The sequence below is a fragment of the Spermophilus citellus genome (genome assembly GCF_964194105.1).
Source record: "Spermophilus citellus genome assembly, chromosome: 3".
Taxonomy (NCBI): Eukaryota; Metazoa; Chordata; class Mammalia; order Rodentia; family Sciuridae; genus Spermophilus; species Spermophilus citellus.
The window spans coordinates 133,948,669-133,973,944 of record NC_138184.1 but is presented as its reverse complement, the minus strand read 5'-3'; the positions used below and the strand labels follow the sequence as shown (position 1 = coordinate 133,973,944).

Genomic DNA, 25,276 nt, shown 5'->3' with positions numbered 1-25,276 from the left:
AGGGTCATCAAAAGGTTACATAGCAGAGAATCAAAGATATTTCAGATGGGACAGAGGTTGCTATTGAGGTGTAGGAAAGAAATCAAACCAAAAATCAAGCAATAATTTAGTTCCTCTGTGGGTCTTCTAAACTGTGCATCAAACAAAATGCCACCCCTTGGGAAACTGCCAATTTCATGAGTACTTTTTGGATGACTAAGAGGCCAAGTCGTTCTTCCACTGTCTGGTTCTGCTCCAGATTTGATTAGCAAAACGGGAGGATTAGAAAAAAACAGTTCTTAGCAAAGTTATGTCCATCTCCTTTTGGGAGCACTTAAATCAAGAAATGCATATTGAGAACCTTCTGTGTGTAAATAACTTTGCTAGAAGATGAAGCACAGAATATTCTTTAGCTTTTATTCTTCATTTTGTTCCTGTAACAGAATACAATGTGGATTTGAAAAATTTAGTATGAAAATGTAGGGATTGGAGGGGTAAAAGTTACCATAGATCAGCTCCCATCTCCTGAGTCTGCCACCTGAGCAAATCATTTCACCTCTTTGGGTCTTAGTTTTTATCTTTGTGAATAAGTGTAATAATGCTTGTCTCATGGGATTATTATAACAATGAGACAATAGGTACAACTGGAAGAAGAAGTGAATGTGAAGAAGCGTCCTAACTCTGCCATGAAGGTACTGCCTTGAATAAAAAAATCATCAAAAGCAGGCAGAATACACCCAGCTCACTGTGGTACCATGGTCTCTAGGGTTGCTCTTTCCCTTCACAGTATTATCAGTAAAACATTTATCAGGTCTTGAAAATGTGACAGACCATTTAGATGTGCCCTAAGGGATGGTCACACATACATACATACACACACACACACACACACACACACACACACACCCTTTGTTAACAGGCCACTGGAGCAGATTGATACTATGATAATTGTGACATGCTGTGCCACTGAAATATGCAAGGTGCTAGGTGAGTCCAGAAAAGTGACAGAAAAATGCTGCTATATTGTGAACCTAGGAAAGCCTGAAAATGACCTTCTTAAAAAAATGAGCTCCTTAACATAACTGGTCTATCATCAAAAAAGTCATAAAATATTCTTTTCATGGTACATATGAAACTCCTTGACCTCCTCATTCTAAGACCAATATTATCTCCTCCTCCTCCTCTTTTCCTTCCCTCATCATTTAACATCCCACAATGGGAATGGCATTCATTATGCTTGGCCCTTGAACAGAGAAGGGGAGAAATGACAGTTGGCCCAGGATTAGGCTTCTATGGAGGGTAACATTCCTCTCTGTCTTGCCTTCAGTTTCTAGATTTGGATTTGCATAAACTGGCACTGATGAAGTTAGCTCCACCATTATCCCACTAGTCAGTGAACACATACTCGAATGTCTTTTATATATATTCCCTGGGCACTGGGAATAGACAGAATTAATGATCTCTGGGAAATAACGATAGAGTGGGGTTGAAACTAATAAATTATTCCAGGGGTTCAAAAGTCTTTGGCAAAGTCCAGGTGGTAATGGATGCTCTTAATGGAGTGACTAGCCTTATCTGGAAAGGCAAAGAGGGCAACGTGGGAAGCAGTGTTTAAGCTGGAGGATGCATTAGAATTAGCTAGAAGACAGAGGGAATAGTCCCCTTTCCTACTTGTCATCACTTCTGCCACCATTCAAGCCCAGACTCTGTCCCTACTCATGGAGGACAGCAGCCCTTGCTTTTTAGCTTAAACTATTCACCACTGAGAAGCAGTATGTGAGAACACAGCTTAAAGCTCAGATATTGATGAATTGCTCATTCTTGTGGTAAAACTCCTCCTGACTACCATTGGTTCCTTAGGCTCATCGGTTTATTTCTTTGTATTGGGCATAGTGGGTGACAAGCCTTCCAGGAAGTCAATCCTCAGGGTGGGCAAGGGTCATATATTCTCAGAGAGATGGAGTCCTGGCTTCACCAGAGTCCCAGAGAATGCTCAGGCACTACTCCATTATGTTAAGCAGCTTTGTGTCACTATAATAGAATACTCCTCAGCATGGGTTACTTATATAGAGAGACTTATTTTGGCTTATGGTTCTAGACAACTGAGTCCAAGATTGGGTAATTGCACTGGTTTTGTCCTTTGGTGAGGGTCCTGGATGTCAATGGTGGGGAGCATGTATTGGAGCAAATTGTTCACATCTGAAACCAGAGCATTAGAGAGACTGGGCCTTAATCCTGTTCATGGGCATACCCCCTAAGGACCTAAAGCCTCATCTCGTAAAGATGTCATCATCTACCTATGGAGACCAAATCTTTAACTCACGGACCTAAGGGAGACACTATCTAGATTCAAACTATAGCATCCCTCTTTATTGCAATTCTAATTCAAGCTTAGTTTGAATTTTGGTGTTGTCACTTATAACTATTAGAGTAGGGCCCACCTGTAAGACCTTATTGTACTGTAATTATGTCCTGACTATTACAAACATGTAATTGAATGAATGTTTGCTTTTTTTGTATAGTATATATTTGCAACCTGAATCTTAGCATAAGCCATTTTAAAAACTGAAAGCAAAAAGAAAGTTTAAAAACCTATGTTAAAATGAACTTCAGGGCTGGGTTTGTGGCTCAGTGGTACAGAGATTTCCTAGTATGGGTGAAGCACTGGGTTTGATCACCAGCACTACATAAAAATAAATAAATAAAATAAAGGTATTTTAACTAGAACTACAACTAAAATATATTTATTTATTTATTTATTTAAGGGTGCCATCATCTATATATTTTACTAAGTTCTAAGAGTCCTTCCAGATTTTTGGAGTTAGAAATCTATATTCTTAACCTTTTAATGTTGTTTAAATGAAATGACAGTAATGGCTATGTTTTAAATTACATTTTGGTGAGGAAGCCTAGATACCACAAAATAAAAAAAAAATACAGGTAGTACCTGGAAAATGGATAAAGACAGCATTTTGGAAATATATCCAATGTGTGAATGGACTCAGGTGGCTCCTGGTCCATTGGGCAGAAAGTGGGTCTGTTCCTATTGCTTAAACAGTCTATTGAAAGAATAAGAAATGACTGTGCTGTATTAGTTTGCTAGGCCTGCCATAATAACATACAAACTGGGTGGCTTAAAAAATGTAAATGTGTATTCTAGGAATTTTGGAGGCTAGAAGTCCAAAGTCAAGATAAAGACAGATTTTATTTCTTCAGAGACCTCACTGTTTGGTTTTCAGATGGCTGCCTTCTTCCTTAGTCCTCATAGTTCTTTCCTCTGTGTTAATGCATGTCTGCATACAACTTTTTTTATTCTTGTAAAGGTACCTATTAGAGTAGGGCCCACTTACAAGACCTTATTGTACTGTAATTACTTTATTTGAAAGCCCCTTATCTAGATGTAGTCCCATTTTGAAGTACTGGAGTTAGGACTTCAACATACAAGTTTTGGGGGAACACAATTTATCCATAACACCTGTAGGAACATATTCACTTTTTGTTTTAGAAAAATGATTCATTTTTCCTTTAGAAAAAAGAATCTTAAAGAGTTATGTGGCAACTTGGTTAAGAACTAGCAATTATTATAAACTGAAGACTATACATTAATATGTACATTATTTAACATACATTAATATATACATTATATAATATTAATATACATTAATTAAAAAGAAAAGGAAGTTGAAAAGTGATCAGAGAGAAGAGACAAGTGGGTCTTACTGAGGAAGATGGAAAAAAGGACCTTGTAGTAACAATGAGTTAATAAGCTGGCCAAAGATGTGGGTATCCAGACACACAACAGATGGGCAGAGGATCTGAGTACAAAAATAACAGTATGAGAGTAACTGATTAATTTTGCTGTTTCTGATTAAATTTGCTATTTTCAGAGGGATTTAGACATGTTTCCAGTGGGTAGGAGCCTTAGAGACCAACTACTTTTTGGGCTGCTCAGAGGTCAGTCTGCAGCAGCCTGACAGATGTTTATCAACCTTGGTTCAAACCAGCCCTCTCTTTATGGAGCTCAGACCTATAGGGGCATACTTATCTCTAGGTGGACATTTCTAGATGTTAGAAAGTTCTCTTATGTTGAACTTGCATCTTCCTTGCCTTAATTTTCATCAATGAATCTCACTGGACTCCCGAAGCAATGTGAAACCTATCTTCCCTTTCCCCATTGTATACAACATAATTTTAAGCTTTGCAAATTCAGTATGCCCCTCGGTTTTCATGACTGAAATATTGTACTAGTTCATTCACCTGTTTCTTACAGGAAATGGTTTCAAATTCTATCCTTTTCCTAGTTATTCCTATTGTGTCAAAATTAGTTTTAAAAATGCCCTAACCTACATAGACATACATGGTTTCACTTGCAGAATGGAGAACACTTTTTTTTTTGGGTATCGGGGATTGGACCCAGGGGTGCTTAACCACTGCCACATTCTCAGTCCTTTTTTTTTTTTTTTTAATTTTGTGACAGGGTCTCACTAAATTGCTTAGGATCTTGCTAAATTGCTGAGGCTGGGTTTAAACTTAAAATTCTCCTGCCTCAGCCTCCTGAGTGGCTGAGATTACAGGCATATGCCTCCATGCCCAGCATTACATTTTACAAATAGGCAAAATAGTCTATTAAAATGTGGCATTATATTTTTTAAGCAGTCACTATGGTCCATATTTATGGTCAAGTAAGAGCAGCAAGAGTAATAATTACTAAGCACTTGTATTAGTTTCCTAATGCTAACAAATTACCCCAGAACTTAATAACTTAAAACAATAAGCATTATCTCAGTTTCTGAGGATCAGATATCTAGGAGAGACTTAAATTGATAATTCCACCTCGGTCTTTCATGAGATTGCAGTAAAGTCGTGGCTGAGAATGCAGGCCCTGAAGGTTTCACTGGGACTGGAGAGTCACTTGTAAGATATGACTGACATGGCTACAGGTGGGACTTTGATTCCTTACCAAGTGGGCCACTCCATTATGACCTGGTCCCAGCATGTTTTATTACCTAACATTGGGAGTGATACATTAATTATTCTGCCATATTCAATATTGGGGTAGATTTGGGGGCTGTGGGGACCATTTCAGGCAGATATTCATTAAGCATTTGCTACAGGCTTATTATTCTTCCTGTGCTAGTACTAACTAAAGCATTCCCATGCAAGCTACCGTCATCACTCCATCTTACATTTAAGGCAAAGGATGCCTAGAAATGTTAAGTAACTTACTGAAGGTGTTGCTTAGTAAATGATAGAGCAGAGAATACTTCAGTGTAATTTCAGAGCAAGATGACCATTTTCTTACCTATGGCCTTTCCTTTTTACTAATCCGATATCCCCATTCCATTCTTGTGCAAGCAATGTTTTCAATATACTTGCAAATTTTTACATTTCACCTCTGTTGTATTGTTAAACATTATAAAGTAATTTCACTCTTGATTCTATTATTTGTGAATTCCTCTTATCTATATTCACATCATCTATAAATCTTCCCATTTGTGCATATGACTTGATGTGAACCAACCATGAAGAAATCGGGATGTATAGATGTGTCTATAAACCACACAATTAGAATAAAATCCTGGTGACAAAATTTATGTAGTTTTTGAACTAAAATTATTTTTAAAACTTAAGGTTAAATTTACACCTCCTCATCAAATTTTGTAAATATAGATATGAATATGTAATTGGATGTAGCTGCAGTCCTTTGATATTCCTATACAGTTGGCTCAAAGCTTTTGTTCTTATCCTTGTGCTTCAGGAAGACTGGTCTCTCAACATTTCTGAAAATTTCAAGATTTTTATTTTCTTGCTGACACTGTAGGTCTGAGCACCTGTTTCTACTCAACTCCAGCTCCTGCCTCTTGCTGCTGCTGTTCACTCCTTTTTGCTCTTTAGAGTCTAGGAGTGGAACACACCTCCTCAGTTTCCTCTAAAAACTACTTGCATATTGATACTATTTTTATATCAGATTTTGTTAAACATTTGAGGGGACATGTAAGGATTTAGCATCAATGCAGTAAGAACTTGAATATTAACCTATCTTTTCTTAAAAAGTCCTTTGATCACCCAGGTTGGTTGGTTGACTCTTTCCCTAAAACCCTCACTTCTCAATTCCTCTCTGGGTGAATCTTGCTTATCTGAAGCCTCAGTACATCTCCTCTGCTTAGCAGCGTGGGATCTGAAAAGGTTTTGCTTCCTCTCCTCCTTCAGCTTCCATCTCTGTGTGTCCCACAGTCTTCATAAGGAAGGAACAAGTAGGTTTTCGTTTGAAGAAACATTGTTTTCCTCATTCTGTTACACCAATAGTGTGCTACAAGTCAGAGGGGGTGACATACTTCTTGGGTTGGGACAGTCCTGGTTTCACCTGTTCGCTTGGAGTAATCTTTCATAGTGCTCCCTACTATGGCTTAGATGAGGTATTCCTCAAAAGCTCATGTGTGAGAAAATGCAGTAAAGTTTGGAGCTGAAATGTTTGGGTTATTGGGGTTATAACTTAATCAATACATTAATCACCTGATAGGGATTAACTAGGTGGTAACTATAGGCAAGCAAAGTGATTGGAGGAGGTGGGTCATTGAGGGGTGTGCCTTTGTATAAATATTTTGTCCCTGATGAGGGAAATCTCTTTGCTTCCTGGTTGCCATGGTCTGAGCTGCTTTCCTCCTTCATGCCCTTCCGCCATGATGTCCTGCCTTACCTCGGGCCTCGAGCAATGGAATCAGAGGTCTAGGGACTGAGACCTCTGAAACCGTGAGCCTCAAAATAAACTTTTCCTCTTCAAAAATTGTTCTGTTTGTCCCAGCAGCTAAAAAGCTGATTAAAATACCCCTTTACCTTTCAAAATGCTCTGGCTTACACCACAAATCATGATTACTCTAGTCAAGCAAACATAGATGTGACCTTGAAAATGTATTGTAGACATGTCAACATCAAAGCAAAAGGGAAGACAAGACAGCAGTTGGAATAACTGGGTACAAATTTAGATTTTTTTTGGGGAAAAATGACTTTAGCTTACTAACTCATTTGGATATACTGACTGGTCTATTCTGGTTCCTTTACTGTCTTGAGCTAAGGCCCTGACCAATATGTCTGGGGTTTTGGCAGTGAATAAAGAGGTTCACTTTGAGACAGCCACAACATGGAGCAGAAACCAAGGATAGCAGACACACCTGTCTGACTATCAGGTATCAGCAAAGACAAACATAATTGCTACCCAAACAATCAGGAGTTACTTCACCTTTCTCTTTTTGCCATGACATTCCCAAGGAAAGAACCCTGTACCCAGAGGGAGAGTAAAGCCTTCTCAGTCTGCTAAGGGAAGTTCAATGATGCCCTTTCTGTATCATACCTCTGGGAATTCTGAGGCTTTTTTTTTTTTTTTGAGAAACAATTTGAGGGGACAAACCATTTAGAGAGAATACCCATCACATAAATAACTTTATTGTTCTATAGTACTGGGAGGTTGCAGTGTGAACTTCTTTAGTCAGGCAGAATATACTGGGGAAGAAGACTTGGAGATGTGAAGACCTTACCTTGCACTGTGAAGCCTAGGTGGGCTTTAAATTGAAGAGGAGCTGGGAGAACAGAATTGAAGACACAGAAGAAATAGATTAAGAGAGATTTTAAGCATTAAGAATAGCAAAATATCTGGAATCTTTATTTTTTTAAACTTATTTTAAGAGAGGAACATAATACCTTTATTTTATTTTTTATGGTGCTGAGGATAGAACCTAGTGCCTCACACATACTAGGCAAATGCTCTACCACCAAGCTACAGCCCCAGTCCAATACTTGGGATCTTGAAAGGATCATTCACTGACAGATGGGGTGGTTCTGGATGAGTTGAGCGTGCGAATAAATTGTGCCATTAAAAATGAAAGCATGTAAGACCTTTTTGTTATGGGCAGTGAGATTCAAAAGGGAGGAATAGAACAGGGAGATAGAAATGACTGCAGATGAGAACATCTACCAGGAGGGCCACAATGACGTTACATCATTCATGTTATATAAAAATATATACACCTATTTACATACATCAATATCTATCCATCAGGTAAATACTAAGCTTCCCTTCATTCAACAAAGATTCCAAGTCTTTTGAGTCATTCTACCACGGGCTACAGATAGAGATGAACAAGATCCATTCCATGGAAGTGGCAGTAACCTTCATGGTTTACTACCTCAATGCAGTGACGATATTTTAATTTCACAACTTCCATCTGGGTGAACATGAAGGAAAGCCTGAGTGATGGCTAATTCTGGGAGACCTGCTCCTGCACGTTCCTTTTCTTTCCTGTTACTCTTCCTAATATTTACATCACTCCTACTCACTCCCAGACTTACAATGCATGAGAAAAGAGAAAGGACTTTAATCCAGATTTGGTAACTTGGCATTTTGCTTAACAGTTCAGGAATCAGAAGTGAAAGTTACAGTTTAGTATCAAAATTCCTGGGGATTTTAATAGTGTGAGTGTTGATCATAGAAACTAGAACAGACTGATAACAGAAATGTCTCTCATAAAGTGGCACATGCCTGTAATCCCAGCAGCTCGGGAGGCTGAGACAGGAGGACTGTGAGTTCAAAGCCAGCCTCAGCAACAGCAAGGCACTAAGCAACTCAGTGAGACCCTGTCTCTAAATAAAATACAAAACAGGGCTGGGGATGTGGCTCAATGGTCGAGTATCCAGGAGTTCAATCCCAGTACCAAAAAAAAAAAAAAAAAAAAAAAATCTCCCCACACCTAGCTATATACATAATATCCTTTAATGTTACTGAGATAGAGCTTCAGAAGAAACTGAGAAGTGAGTGTATTTTTATTTACAGTGTTTACTTCACAAGGAAGACTTACCCTGCTGGGTGCAACTCTGCAATAGAGATGAGGCACTGGACTCTGGAAAGTCCAGTTCTGCGAGGTGGCTTGGTTGCATCTTTATGAAATCTTTCCTAGTTTGTTTCTTTAGCCCCATCAATGCTTCTGTAAGCCATTGGACACTTTATAATCAGTCACTCTTTATAGTATGGTAAGTTTTACTTTCTATACAATGATCAAAACAGGTCAAATGAGTATTTAAAAAACAACAACAACAAAAAATACAAACAAACAAACCGGGGGTCAACTATGCAGTGGCTGGTTAAGGTCAGGCACCACAAGGGCAAGCTGCCTGGATCCCAGCTGCAACCAGCTATTCAATCTGAACAAGCTGTTTCACCTTCCTGTGCTTAGTTTTCTAATAGGTAAAACAACAGTGATAGAACACTTACCTCAGAGGGTCTCAGGATGTCTTAAACAAAATGACATATGCATAGTGCTTTTTCATAATTTTTTTTTTTTTAGGTGTAGTCGGACACAGTACCATTATTTTATTTATTTATTTTTATGTGGTGCGGAGGATCAAACCCAGCGCCCTGCACGTGCTAGGCGAGCACTCTACCACTGAGCCACAACCCAGCCCCTGCAAAGTGCTTTTAACAGTGCCTGGCACATAGTGCTTTTAAACAGTGCCTGCCACATATTCAATCAATATTTGTCTTTATATCAAAATATTCTCCTTAACACTATTAAAAATGACCAAATTAACTAAAAATTTACCGAGAATTTCAAGGATGAACATCAACTAACTCACAATTCTGGTTAAAAACAAAAGCAAAATAAAGATATCACAAAATAACTTTGAAATTGGCAGTTTCACACTCAGAACAGCTTTCTTTAAGGAGAAGATCCAAAATGCACACCCTGCACAGCATTTCTCATCAAGGTTCGCTTTTGCATTAAATCCATTTTAAATTGGGCTACTCATGCATGAAAAAAATTAATTGACTAGCATTCTGATTATTTGCTGTATTTAAATGATTAAAAATAAGGTTCGGATGTCCTTTAGTATAACCATAGGGCATGATTTCTTTTTCATATGGAAAGTGATTCCAAGGAGGAGGAGTTAGTGCAATTAACAATAAAACCTATTTTGTTTTGGAATTTTCTGATGTTTCAGTTATTTCTGAATGAACATATTTTATTATTTATTGGGGAGTGAACATACTTTATTATTTTCCTCTTAAATCAGTTATTCAAAATGAACAATGTTTGGTAATTATCTCCTTTTTTGTACCTACAGTTTCATGTTCAAATGGAGTTACTAATTAGTACAATTTTCCCCAGAAGCAAAATGATTTATTGAAATCAACAAATCTTGTTGATGGTTTTGTTATAGAACTTTGCTTGAATGAGCCTGCTGAAATCATAAATAAGGGATTAATAAAAATTTAACATGCTAAATCTTTACATTAAATAAGTAATTTGAAAACAATAAATTCGGCTTATAAGTTTTTTGTTTTGTAAAGGATGGGTTTCTCTGGTAAAAACAAACACTGGAAACTCAGTGTAGCAGAAAGAATGCTAGATTTGAAATATGGTATAATACTAAGAAGGCTGAGAGGTACATTCAAAAACAACAAACTTAACAGTTCTAAATATTTATGACTAACAAATAAATTTGCTGTCTACTAGGGGATTTTAAGTCCAGCGATGAAGAGTTGCGCTGTGTTCTCAGAACCTGGCCTAGGATTTCTTGAAGGGATGGGGAGGCCTGTCTGAAGTCGGGCAGTCTGCTGCAACCTTGGCAACATCTGTGTTCTGGTTTTCTCTTGTAACCTGGAGATACCATGTCTTCCTCCTGGAGATGCCATGAGAAGTGGGCAAGATATCACTCATGATAATGGCCAGGTGAAGTTTGGATGTCTGCAGGTGATCAGTATCCATCTTCCCACCAAAGTGATGAAAGCAGATGTATCCATATAACAAGACAATAACTATAACACACAATGACAAGTTTGAATTCTCTCCATTATATTCTTTGTTCTTTGAGGAGGCTCCATGGAAGGCTTTGAAAAGGAATGTCATAATTATGCCCATCCTCTGGTATTAGACCAATACTATTTCTCCTGAGACTCCCTCCCTGGTTTGACAGGGTCACTCCTTTCCTCCCTACTAGAAAAAACTAATCACAATTCCTCAGATAATAAGATGCTGAACCTCTCTTCTATTCTTTACCAAGGTGCTTGACTTCTCAATTGCAGTTCAACCCAGTAAAAATGAGTCTTTCACAATGAAAAACACGTAACATTTATTCAGTCAACAAATGCCGAGTGACTGAAAGAGCCAGATACTCTAATGGTTGTAAGAACACACAGAACATGTGATTAGTTAACATAAAGCTGCAGGACATTAGGCTGCTGATATTCCCAGATGTCAATGAATGATAGTTTGCACATGTTTCATTAAATGCTTATTAGGACAATAACTACAGCTGATGACGCATAAAGAAAGCCAACCCTAGAATGCAGTAACTGTTACCAGCAAAGCATGTGGAAACAGGGTCCAAGTTGTGGGTAGGAGTTTGCTGGATAATCACAGTTGGCAATGTTCTCTGATAGCTGGGGCAATTCTCAGTAGTCCACTCTATGGTTGAACAGTGTTACTACATTCTAAAACATTCATTTCTACCTTTGAGACTTACATTTTCATTGTTAAACACTGAGCTAAACAAATGACGAAATAATGACTATGAACCCAACTTCTTTATCAACTACAAAGAAAAATCTCTAGAAGACAGGCATGGATGTAGAAACTGTTATACACATAAATAAATTTCATCAGCACTGGTGCTAACACACACTTGTTTCAAGAACAGTATTAAAAAGAGCAGCGAGAAGAGACTGACAAGCAGAGCTGTGCTATTTTTTCATCTCCAAAATTGCACTTCCTGGTCCACGGTTCTTTGCGCTGCAGATGTTGCAGTATTGTGCAAGAGAGTTCTAAAAATATAATTAAAAAGCAGATTAAAAAATCTTTAGACTTTCATGTTCAAAAAATATTGTAGCATTAGTAAGAGATAGACAGGAAGAGATGAAATGTCACTTCTTTCTCTGGAGATTAATTCTGGTTTACATAGGATTCACCCTGTTATCCCGCAGCAGAATGTGGGGTATAAGGTGGCCTGGGGGACATGATGTGATAAAGGATAATGGTATCACAGCATACGACTCGGGCTAAGAAAAGTCCTAGGAGATACTTGGTTTTTTACTGCACAGCTCTATAACTCAGCAGTCATAGATTTTAGCTGAATGTATTAATTAGGTATGCTTTTATAATGTTTACTGCAACCTTCTATACATTTGAAAAATAGATAATTTATTATGATATAAACTACAGTTGTCCCCTGGTATCTGAGAGTTTGGTTCTAGAATCCCATTCTGACACCAAATCCTACACACATGCTCAAGCCCCTCATGTAAAATAGCACAGGCACAGTACTTGCATATGACTTAATGGAGATTACTTATAATATCTAATGTTATTTATATAACATGTAAATGATATATAAATAGTTATTCCAGTGTGGTGTTCAAGGAATAATGACAAAAAAATCTGCACACCTTCGACATGGGTGCAATTACCCCCCCCACCCCCGCCAAATATTTCTGATCTGCAGTTAGTTGAGTCCATGAATGCAGAACCCATGTATACACAGGCCTGACTCTGTATTATGATTTTAAAAAACTAACAGAGCCATCAGGATGACAGGTTGTGATTCTGAGCACATCCTCCGATCCCATCAATAGCTCTTTAGAGAATAGTTGCCCAGCTGCCACTCACCATGCTAGGGACAGGCAAGCACTCTTTGTGGAACATGTGCCGGCAATGGAAGACTACCACACTGAAGGGCTTCGCTGCATCTGGGGCAGAAGAAAGAACTCAGTGCAACAAACAGACCAGGAAATTATTAAACCAAGCCTGACTATAAGTTCAGCTGTAGTTTTTCATCAACAGACTGCCTCTGGAGGATGGCTTATTGACAAAGTGTTCCTGAGGAGTGGTGTGCCCCAATGCAATGCATGAATTATAATCGTGCTGCTATGTGATTCATGGTTACTTGCTTGGCTTCTGTATCAGATACCAAAACTATAAATGGAACAATTTCATAGCAAATGCAGCAATATTTATTATAAAAACTAGAATCAGCACGTGTATGTGCCTGTGTGTGCCCAAACCCTCCCATCATTCCAACACCTGCATAATTTGGTGCGCCACACACCGAAGTCAGGTTTGTGGTTTTATTGAAATGCTTTCCTAGTTGACCTGTGGCCAAGATCCCTCCCCAGTGTCAGAGGCAGACTGGGTTAGAACATCCCATGACTGTGACCCTGGGTTTTACTAAACTCCTTTTTGGGCACATCCATTCTCCTGTTCCTGCTCAGTGTGGTGGTCTTGTTTCTAGTAAGATTTACAGCCCTTAGCAGATGGAGTCGGGAATTGAACTGTACAGTGAGGGTGTTGAGGCTGCTTTGTTGAAATGCTGCCTAAATCACTATCAAAGCTCACTTCTTCCCCTAAGTCCATTGCAAGTTTTAGCAGAAGCATTTAAAAATCCAAACCTGCTTCCTCTAAAAAAGAACCTAGGTGAATTGACTTCTCATGCTACTGCTCTGTTAAATAATCCCTTAATGCTAAGTAAATGTGAGGTCAACTACATCTTTAGGATATTTCCATGAAGTATTTTTTAGAATCCTGACAACCATGCTTTAATTTCTACCTTCAAATGAAGTGATTTTCCTTTTCTCAAGTCGTAGTGATCCTTAAGTAAGGAGTTTCTTATTATACATGAAGATATGTAATAGAAACCTAAATATATACAAAACCAAGAAAAGGAAATAAGCAAAAGCTTATACCTTTTTAAAAAGTCACAGTTCCAATCAGATATTATGTTTCCACTGAAATGTGAAATAACCTGGAGATACACATCAGAGAAAAAAACTAAGGGAAATCTACCTATAAATTGTTTGCAGAGATACATGGTTCTTCCACCTTGGAATTTAAAATATGGATTTTTAATTTGGTCTGATTTAACTCTAGAACAGTAGTTCTCAAAGAAGAGCCCCTCAATCAGCAGCACTGATATTATCTGGGAGCTTGTCAGAACGTTCTCAGCCCCTAGGCTGGCACTGTGGGTTCTTCCCAGGCTGCCAGCTGATGCTGGTGTACCCTAGAACTCAGGAACCTTAGCTGTGCAGATGGCAACACCAGCATTCAACTAAGTTGGGCTGTGGGCTAAAATGCTTTCCTAAACTGGATTATTATGAGTCATATAATTTTATAAACAGTAATTACCTAACTTCAACATTTTAATTCCATTTATCATTAATACACATTTGGGAAATTTGTCTTCCCTCCCAACCACCTTACCAGTAGGAAGGATGGGGGAAAGACACGACTCACAGATATTCTCCTCTGTAAGAAAACACACAGAATTTGGATTATGCACTGTTTATCTCTGCTGGGCTTCCAAAAGCCGGGCATACAGTTCCATATGATTGTTTCAACTTTACCCACCATCAACCAGAACACCTTTCATTTGAGTTCGGTGCATTTTCTTCAGTAAGGACAAGGAGTCGGCTACGAGAATCTTCTTGCAGCCTTCACGAAGCAGAATCTAATGTACACATTTAAAAAGAAAAGCCATCTTAAATAGATTCAAATGTTGTGTGTGAGGGGTGGAATGTCTTATTAGGGTTCAGGAAATTCATGTGCCTCAAATACTCCAAAGAGGTACTTACTGGTTCTCCTGTCCTTAGTACCCTCTTTCCTCCAAACTACTGCTAGATGGAGCTCTGTGGCTGTGATCCATAAATCAGACATTACTGGCTGCTGCTCCCCACCCCCCAGTTTTTCCCCTCCTCCCCTAGAAAGGGTCTCACTAAGTTGCCCAAATTGGCCTGAAACTTGTGATCCTCTGACTCAAGTCTCCAGAGTGGTTGGGATTACTACAGGCATGTAAACCACCAACCCCTGGCTCCTGTAGCATTTTTAAAATCAACTACACATTCCAAAGTCTGGCAAAGAAGGCCCTGTAGTAACAAATCCTAATGTTATCTTATAAGGCTTCTTCATACAGATTCTCTGGCACTCTAGCCCCTACATGACTTGCTCCTTCCATCTTCAGATCTTTGCCCCAAATGGTAAACCTGCTATTCCAAAATTATATACTTCATAAATCCATATATTCACTCACAAAGGTGTACTGAGTTCCTATCACAAGGCACTGGATGTGGATAATATGCCGATCAGAAGCAGGTGACTTTACGTGGCTGTGGGTCCCAGCAAGTCTCCTGGCAGGGATGAACTTTTGACTTTCTTCATCCTGACATCAACATCAACTCTAACCCTAGAAGGGCACTTTACTTCCCAGAGGCTTAAATTCATGCCACTGGGGAAGACAAGCAAGGAAGTGGCCATCTACAATAGCCGTGTGTACTCTTAAAAATCAACAAGAGTGCTGGATTTGGGTGAATCTAGTCAAAGGCCTTTCTCATTTATAAAAGCAAACATTCAAGAAAATAGAACTAATGCCTAAATTATATTTCTACATGTCTAGATTACTAGTACTGATGAGGAAGAGATTACATTCTAGTATTATGTTAATTGGAAATTGTTTATGAAGTTTTCTTTAAAATTCTACAAATGAAGCTTTTAATTCATCTAAAAACATCAAGATTTTAAGACATCATTAAAGCACACAGAAAGAGAAAAATATACCAAGAAAAACATCTAAGAAATATTGATGTCAGAAAACTCAAAGAAAATTGATAAGCAAACATACAAAGCTGCTCAGCCTGTCACAAAAATAAAAAACTTCAGAAAAATAGTGTCAGTTACAATATCTTCGGTGAAATGTTTCAAAAAGAATTGGCTCCAACCCTCAGGGGGTGTTCAGAGCCTACTGTATAAATAATTCAGGTGAAAGGACGAGCCAGCAGTCTAGACAGAGGCCACTGGGTCTGCAATCTAAAAAGAAAACAGCAAAAACTGCAAACTGACAAGGAACCGTCTCCTCAGCAGGATTACATTTTCTAAACAGGTATACTGTGTCTGCCTGCAAAAGGTATTTTTTAGGAAAAATTTCAGTATTCAGAGGAAAACAGCCATGAGAAGGAAAAGTATAAAAATATAGCTTATTATATTCCTCCTTTATCTGATCAAAATCCAAGGCTCCAAGTCTGAGAAATATAAAAAATTTTGTTTCTTTGATATGATGCCAGGTAGGTATATTTAAAAAAATAAATTGTAGAAAGTAGTCATTCACTCCGCAACATCTACAATAATTTGAAGGCAAGCAAAGATGGTTAAGTGGAAGATTATATGCAATATTATTCAGGCATTGTTTTCCATTATTTGACACATGACAAGGCATTTCCAGCAGCAATTCTATTAGTAATTCATGAAAAAGGTGCTGCTGACACTGATTTCACCCCTAGAAGTTCATATGTGGCAATTACCATGCATGTCTTTATTATAAAATCCTTTCTGGTTAAAAGTCAGATGCTGCAGCAGCTGGCTTAGGGTCATCTTCCTGCTTTTCTGACCTTCACACTGCTGAGTTCTGACTGTTGCCTGTTTTCCCACTGTGGGTCATCATCTCCTACTTGTCTCCTTCTATCCTTGAAAGTTTGGTGTTCTTTACATATTTAGGGCACATGCAAGCTCACCTGTTACCAAGTTTTCAATGACCAGAATGAAACAATCACTGCTGTTCTTTCTCTGAGTACTACAGTGCTCCCATTACTTTGGGGTAATTAAAAAAAAAAATTTATTCAGTTTTAAGGATCATGTCCCTTTTCTTACCTAGGTAGTTCTTATTTTCAAAAACATGCTGACTGCAAGATGAAGTCACTTTTAACCAGGAAAATCTTCCTTGCCTGTTTCCTCCTGTTTTCCCATAATTTCTTATTCTGTTCAAAGCTTCTGATGTCACTTTCAGAAATTAAAATCAGTGTGAAACACCTTGTGATCTTTGAAACATCTCTGTCTGGTACATAAACAGCACCACTACTAATCTTTGTTATCCTTATTGCTTGTAAAAATTTCACCAAAGATAAATTACTGTCTTCTCTTTACTCAACTTTGTAATAACATTGTTTCCATTTAAAAAATATTTAACATTTCTTATGAAGTATAATATCTTTCAGAGACTTATTTTCCTTATGAGACTTAACTCTTTTTTTTCCAAGATTATCCAAATATTTGAGCCAACTTGTTCCCACATCGTTCTTAATTACTCTTCATGGTTCTAAGTTTTTCTACATTCTTTAGTAACATGACCTTTATTCTCTCCTTCCTCTTCATACTTTTCAAGACAATCAACTATAGTTTCTATATGCAATTTACTTGTATATTCTGTCCAGCTATAAATTTAAATAAAAACGTATTTCTAAGACAGCTGAAAATCAACATGAAACCTTGAATGCACTCTATCTTTTCCTTCTGGTTTCTCTTCAGTTCATCATCCATAATAATTCCAATCAAAAGCAGAACACTAGATTCATAGACATTTTATAAAGCAATGAAAGAACTGTACATAAATGAAGGTATGGTTCAAGAGAATCAGCTACTATGGGGAAAAAAATGCCATCCAAAAATAGCTTGGGTTTTTGAAATCTTTATTTTTTGAACCCAGGGGTGCTCTACTACTCAGGCACATCTCTAGCCTTTTTAAAAAATCTTTTTATTTGAGACAGGGTCTTGCTAAGTTGCTGAGATTAGCTTTGAACTTGTGATCCTCCTGCCTCAGCCTCCTGAGTTGCTGGGATTACAGGCGTGTGCCAATGCACCAAAATCTTTATTTTAGAAGTTTTTGAACATTGACTTTTTGCTGAAATTGCCTTGTTCATACCACAATACTTATCACTAGAATTGCAAATGACAGACAGTCACATGGCTTGGCAAGTCCCAGAATGATAGAGAGCTGGACTGAGAAACTTTGTCCCTCCTTTCTAATTAATCCTTTAGACCAATGTTATGGGACTTGAATTCTAGTTGAAAAAGCTTTGCTTTTGGTTGGCATTATAATCAAAGATGATGAACAGCAGAAATAAGATGGAAAATATAGACTCTCAGGTTTCACAGTTAGTTCAAAAACTATCTTACAATTGTATTTAAATTTACAACAGCACAAAGTATGCATGCAGAAAACTGATTAAAGAATCTGGTTGGACGTCATAGACCTTCTGTGTCATCCTGAAATGGCAAAGCTAAAAATTTGAGAAGAAAGTTTATTTCAGGGATTTAAAGTTTAAAAACTTAGTATATAACTATTAACTTTTTTCCTATGAGTAAAAAACCCACATGCTCCCACCAAAAGGCACATGAGAAGAAAGTCACTATTTTCTGTGGATTTCAAAGTAAAGATGTAAAAAATAAGAAATTAGGGGTTGAAGCCAATGTATAGGAAAATAACTCTGGCAGGCATGGAGATGTCTAGAGTAAGTATGGGGAAACAGAGGCCCAGGGATATGCAATGACTTGCTCAGGATCATTCCCTGGTTTGTGAAAGCTCAGACTCGGGCAAGTGCTGGTTTCTCCACATCAGCTCCCTCTTCAGGACAAGTTAAAACAGGTTTGCTACTACCATCACCTCCCTGCCTGCAATACCCATAATGAAAAATTAAGGATGGACTGCAATTGGTAGATTGGTGGCTATAAAAACTAATGCAGGGCTGGGGATGTGGCTCAAGCGGTAGTGCACTCGCCTGGCATGCGTGCGGCCCGGGTTGGATCCTCAGCACCACATACAAACCACGATGTTGTGTCTGCCGAAAAACTAAAAAATAAATATTAAAAAATTCTCTTTAAAAAAAAAAAACTAATACAATTTTGGATGAAAAAGGCAAAGAGATCTGGGCTCAAACCTAGCTAGTCACCTTCCCAGACTGATAAGTCATTTACCCTTTTTGACACTTTGTCTTCTACTCTGTGAAATGGAGATGACAGCTCATACAGGACTGTTGTAAAGATAAAATATTTGTCAAAGAAGACTGCCAAAAGGTGTTTTAAAACAAAGATGCTGAAATTGTTAAGGAAAAAAATGTCTTCAACAACAGGAAACAATATAAATGCTAAATAAAAAATGCTTAATTTATAAATTAAATGTTTTAAAAATAGAAAATATAAAAATATTATTTATACTACATATTTTGGAAACCATTTGTGTCAAGATGAATGTAATTTGTTCTTGAAATCAAGCTTAGGAACATTTTAAGTTTATGAAATACAAGCTACTTTCTTTTTACTGACTTCATGAAATTTTTAAAATTAAGTTGGACAGTAAGGCATGGTGGTGCACATCTGTAATTCTAGCAACCTGAAATGCTAAGCCAGGAGGATCGTAAATTCAAGACCAGATTCAGGCAATTTAGTGAGACCATGTCTCAAGATACAAAATAGAAAGGACTGGGAATATAGTTCAATAGAATAGTGCTCCTGGGTTCAATCCCCAGTACCAAAAAAATAAAAATAAATAGGGTAATTACACTTACAAGGTAACAGGAGGCTGCTATAAATTAAACTAAATTGATGATGTAGTTTAACTTTGTCAAAGGCATCTAACTTGCCTAATGATGCTAAACCTAGGCTGAAGAGAGATGTTATATTTTAGAAAATACCAAACTTTAAAATCAGAAGAGTTGTTCAAGTTTCTCCCCCATAACTTTCTCTATCCTCTTTCCAATGAACAACTAGCTAATGGAATAATCTCCCAAAGCATTTTCAATGCCCAAATAATTTCAAATGCTCATACTTGATTGTACATCTCCCCTTAGCTATTCCCACTGTATATTAGCAACAGTATTTCTCTAACATATGACCCTGGATCTCTGTTTACTGGGGCTGGTTTTGTCAAAAATTCTTGGCAATTCACAGACATGCAAAATTTCTCTCCAATTTTTGGGATTAACATAATTGTCAAGTTTTTATTTTGCTAAGTGAGAACTTGTAAAAAAAATCAACTATAGTTTTATGCAACATAAAAAACAAGGCTAAGTAGAATCAAGTAAAAGACATGTATGTGAAACTCTTCTGAAAAGTGCAAAAGGCTCTATAAAGAGATGTTAAGTTATTTTTACAATGAACCCTAGTAGGTTGCCTAGGGAAAGAAAATAAATAAATGGCCACTAATGAAAAAGAGCAGCCTTTTTTTTTTTTTTTTAGTAGTATGGCCATTTTTTAAATTTTTTTTTTTAATTTTCGAAAATTTTTTTTTACTGGTTATTCACAACATTACAAAGCTCTTGACATATCATATTTCATACATTAGATTGAAGTGGGTTATGAACTCCCAATTTTTACCCCAAATGCAGATTGCAGAATCACGTTGGTTACACATCCACAATTTTACATAATGCCCTATTAGTAACTGTTGTATTCTGCTACCTTTCCTATCCCCTACAATCCCCCCTCCCCTTCCCTTACATCTTCTCTCTCTACCCCATCTACTATAATTCATTTCTCTCCTTGTTTATTTTCCCATTCCCCTCACAACCTCTTATAATGTAATTTTGTATAGCAATGAGGGTCTCCCTTCATTTCCATGCAATTTCCCTTTTCTCTCCCTTTCCCTCCCATCTCATGTCTCTGTTTAATGTTAATCTTTTCTTCCTGCTCTTCCTCCCTGCTCTGTTCATAGTTGCTCTCATTATATCAAAGAAGACATTTGGTATTTGTTTTTTAGGGATTGGCTAGCTTCACTAAGCATAATCTGCTCTAGTGCCATCCATTTCCCTGCAAATTCTATGATTTTGTCATTTTTTATTGCTGCATAGTACTCCATTGTGTATAGATGCCACATTTTTTTTATCCATTCATCTATTGAAGGGCATCTGGGTTGGTTCCACAGTCTAGCTATTGTGAATTGTGCTGCTATGAACATCGATGTGGCAGTATCCCTGTAGTATGCACTTTTAAGGTCTTCAGGGAATAGTCTGAGAAGGGCAATAGCTGGGTCAAATGGTGGTTCCATTCCCAGCTTCCCCAGGAATCTCCATACTGCTTTCTAAATTGGCCGCACCAATTTGCAGTCCCACCAGCAATGTACCAGTGTACCCTTTTCTCCACATCTTCGCCAGCACTTGTTGTTGTTTGACTTCATAGTGGCTGCCAATCTTACTGGAGTGAGATGCTATCTTAGGGTGGTTTTGATTTGCATTTCTCTGACTGCTAGAGATGGTGAGCATTTTTTCATGTACTTGTTGATTGATTGTATATCCTCCTCTGAGAAGTGTCTGTTCAGGTCCTTGGCCCATTTGTTGATTGGGTGATTTGTTATCTTATTGTCTAATTTTTTGAGTTCTTTGTATACTCTGGATATTAGGGCTCTATCTAAAGTGTGAGGAGTAAAAATGTGTTCCCATGATGTAGGCTCCCTATTTACCTCTCTTATTGTTTCAAAGAGCAGCCTTTTCCCATAGGAAAAAAAAAAATCCTAAATCCTTTCTTTATCCATGAGTAAGAAGTATTCCCTGGGATTCTCTGAAAAACCTCTCCAGTAGACCATGTTTTCTCTATATCCTCCAATAAAACCTCTGAGCTCCTGTGGAGACAAAAGATATGGCATTTTCCACATGCTTTGCCTCTGGGTGGGTCCCTTCCTCTCCTGTTGAGAAGCTGCTCTTTGGGGAATTTTAGGCAACAGCAGCTCTTTGGACCCACTGGCTAAATAATTTTGAGCCTCAAACATATTACCCCAACTGCATATTTACACAGCTCAAGGAAAAGCTCTCAGAATATCTTAAAATATAATTAAAAGGATAAAATATTGATTTAGCAGATGTTTTAGTGGGTAATTTTTATGTTCAGAATTCATTTTGCAGTTAGTAATAATTATTTCCAGTTGACTCACAACTATGCAAATTTGTTCATAAAAACTGAAAGAGCAGTGAGATTACAGTGGTATCATGCACTTGGTTCTCTGGAATAAGAGCCTAATAAGAGGGGTTTATCAGGTGGTTTTGCAGGCAGCGTGGAGATGGGAAAAGAGAAGGGCACATTTTTCACCAAAGGCTAAGCTTCATGCACTACAGTTGAAGGATCTCGTTCTTGGGTATAGTTGTTCAAAGATGCCTGCATGTCTTCTCAATAAACTTGACTTGGAACTTTGAGTTACAAACTCCCAGGGGAGTTTGTAAGGACTGGCAAAGTGCAGATCACTGTCAAACCTCACTTCCAGAGGTTTATAAGGCTGGGCACTGAACTCATTTTCAACCAATCCTTGGCGCTACTGAATGTCCTGCCTGAATCACTGTTCTGCATTCGTAAGGCACTGCACATGGTGGGAGCACCTTGTAGTCCCTCTCCTCGCCTACGAACCCATCCTATGTTCTATTTCCTTCTTCCCTGTTTCCTCCCCTATTAATATTTCCCTTGGGTCATCTGCAAACCTCCAATCCCACTGGAAATAAAGACCTTCATATTGTTCAGCATTTTGCAGAACAGTTCCTCTCTTTGGCTTAACTGAATACCAGTTTCTCTCCAACTAATCCCATTTCCTAGCATGCAGGGTTCCTGATCTCTCATATCCCCAGCTGCAAGAAAAATGTCTCCTCTTAAAGATGTGTCATCTAGTCATCAAAGCTGCCTGTGGGCCACATGGGTAACATTCTAGTTCACTGAGGATGCTGAAGCCTGTCTAATAGCACCCTGCCTCCTCCCACTACTCTTCAATATCCATTTGGATGCCTCAGTCAAGGCTGTGATCTCTGTTTCTTGATTAATTTTACTTCAGTGACCTTTACCTTTGCCCCACTTTTTAAAATTGCAATAGTAACAGTATCAACACTCCCTAGCTATAACCTCTTGTTTCTCTAGCTCTGTCATTCCTTCACATCTCTCATATCCATTCTCTGACATTAAATTTCCTTCAAATTTTTCTCTTCACCTAGCCTCCTACCTAAGGCTGTCACCTGAGTTCCAGCAGATGGCTCGGTACTCTTCACTCTTTCTAGAGATTACTGTCCAACAAATTCTCCCTATAATGCTCCTCTTACCAAATTCCAGGAATTATCCATTATAACAAAAACGCATTTTAAAGTGAATTAGAGAAAGAATACAGTGTGAACGTTTAAAGTTATGTGTTTTAAACAGTTTCGAATATTAAGGAAACTACCAGTGTTCTGGAAAACATCAGGATGCTTTGTAATTAGCATATTAATTTATATGAAAATAATGGGTTTCACTTTTCTTATCACAAATTCTGAATTAACAGGGATAATAAAGTTGTGCTATTCTAGCAAACAGACAAAGATTAAACAGAATCCTGTATTTCAATCTTTTCGGACAATGGATTACTAAATGGCTTCAACAAAAATTATTAACTACTGAAAAATATTTTTTTATTTCTCCAAAAAGGACACAATATTTATTCTCCCTAATGATGTTTGGGTGGCCTGATTTCATACATAAATGTAAAAATGCCTTCTCAATGTGAAGAGAAAATCTGAGAATGGCTAAGGAATCAAATGGCTTCCTGAAGGGGTGATGTTTTCAGTTAATCTATTTGAAGTTTTCCAATTATCTGGGCCTAAATAAAATGTCACTGTGAAATTTAAACCTCACTGATATCTAACATAAACCTTAGAAATGTTCATCTTGAAGCAAGCCCCTAATTAAGCCAAAAAAAGGATACTTACTTGCAAATTGTAGTCTTGTAATATTTTAACTAAGGAATCTCTCAGATTGGGAATCTCCATTCCTTCCTTAATACGGTGAATCAGCAGAATTGGATCAACATGGGTGCCAATATTGTTCAACAAGCCAGTAATAAATGCTACAGAATACCACACAAAACAACACATAAGCAATGTTACAATGTATTTTATTACACAAAATGCAACTTTCGACCAAAAGTAACTTAAAAAGATTGTTTCTTTCCAAGTATGTGTTAAAACCACTTGGATTTTTTTATGTCATTTGTAGGAAAATGGATGGAATTTGAGAATATTACATTAAGCAAAATAAACCAAACTTGGAAAGTTGAGGGCTATTGTGTTTTTTTCTTATATGTAGAAGCTAGAGAGGAAAAAGGGAAAAGAAAGGTGTGGGAGAATCTTGTGAAAAATCAGGAGAGAAATGGGAAATATTGGGAAATGACATTGGCAAAATTATATTGTGCATGTACACACATAACAACAAATTCTACCATTATGTACAATTATAATGCACTAATAAATATGGAAAAAAATTGAATTTCTAAGCTCTCAAGAACCAGTTTTCCTTTAAAGTTTAAATTTTCAAGAACTTAAAACATAAAAGAGAAACTAAATGAGAACAGTTTAAAAACAGTTGAACAAATGATCACCTCTATTCAAATCTTTGTCTTCAAAATATAACCAGTACTGTCAAAGGGATGCAACTAATATTTTTGAGAACTTTCTGTGGCTCAGCTATTATATAATATTATATAATATGCCTTGGTATCTTATAAAGTAGAATATTGAGTGTCTCTATTTTACATACAAAGGAAATAGGGTGTTAAATTTACCCAGGTCACAAAATTAGCAAGTAATGAGCCCAAATTCAAACCCAGGCCAGACCCAAGTTCATGATATGGTCTATGCTATTCATCTGGCCTCCTAAGGTCCTTAAACTACTACTTTATCATGTTCAATTAGATTCCTTGTATTTTCAAGACATAGTCATCAAGCCAATTTCAGATTATGGCGTAGGAACATAAAGCCTTCCTTACCACTCCCCATCAAAACAAAACAAACAAAAGATTTTAAACTGCATTGCTAGTTTCTGAATCATTTCTACATCTTCAAAAGAGGACTTGGGTTACTGTTAGGTGACTGTTTTTTTCCAAAATGGGAGGAGAACCAATGCAAATGATCAATCTGAGGGCCAACAAATAAAAGCTCCTGGTGCTGCACTAATAAAATGGGGTAGAAGAAAGTCTGAATACTATCATGCAAACATCAAAATATGACCAGCATCAAGAAACAGTACCATAACAGAGAGAGTGGCAAAGGTTATGTACTTTCATAATAAATGCCCCCTATACACAAACTAAAACCAAAACCCAACCCAGAAATGTGCCTCCTGGGGATACAGTTAAATAAGCTGTAAACCACTTGTTCCATGTCACACCTGGGTGATGCAAAGTGATGAGGCTCCAGCCTTTTCTGCACAGGGGTCTTAGGAATCCTTTACAATAGGTCTGCTTTTATTGTAGAGATCTTGCCATATTTTTGACTCAATGTATCCTGAGATAATTCTTATTAAAAAATAACTAGAAAGCAATTATAATCACAGATGACTTTTCTACTTACGTGGTTTGTCAATGGAATATAAAATTAGATCTTCCCAGAGTTCTCCATCATCTTGCTCCTTGGCAAATTCAATCGCTTTATCAACATCATGCAACTCCTCCATAATCATCTTCAGGGCACTTCGGCTATTGCCCATCCTGCCTAGAGGGG

The 25,276-nt window shown here is 37.6% G+C and overlaps 1 protein-coding gene across 2 annotated transcripts in view; it reads right to left on the bottom strand.

Moving 5' to 3' along the window:
* Positions 1-9,467: 9,467 nt before the first annotated feature.
* Positions 9,468-25,276, bottom strand: part of VPS41 (VPS41 subunit of HOPS complex) — a 160,737-nt gene continuing 144,928 nt past the window's right edge. For both annotated transcript variants that reach the window (XM_081288528.1, XM_081288529.1), the window contains 6 exons: positions 25,127-25,267; positions 23,489-23,625; positions 14,367-14,466; positions 14,220-14,264; positions 12,633-12,712; positions 9,468-11,791 (listed from right to left, as the gene is read on the bottom strand). In XM_081288528.1, coding sequence (XP_081144654.1) covers positions 11,711-11,791; positions 12,633-12,712; positions 14,220-14,264; positions 14,367-14,466; positions 23,489-23,625; positions 25,127-25,267 — 584 coding nt within the window. In that variant the 3' untranslated portion in view covers positions 9,468-11,710. The remainder of the gene's footprint in view (positions 11,792-12,632; positions 12,713-14,219; positions 14,265-14,366; positions 14,467-23,488; positions 23,626-25,126; positions 25,268-25,276) is intronic.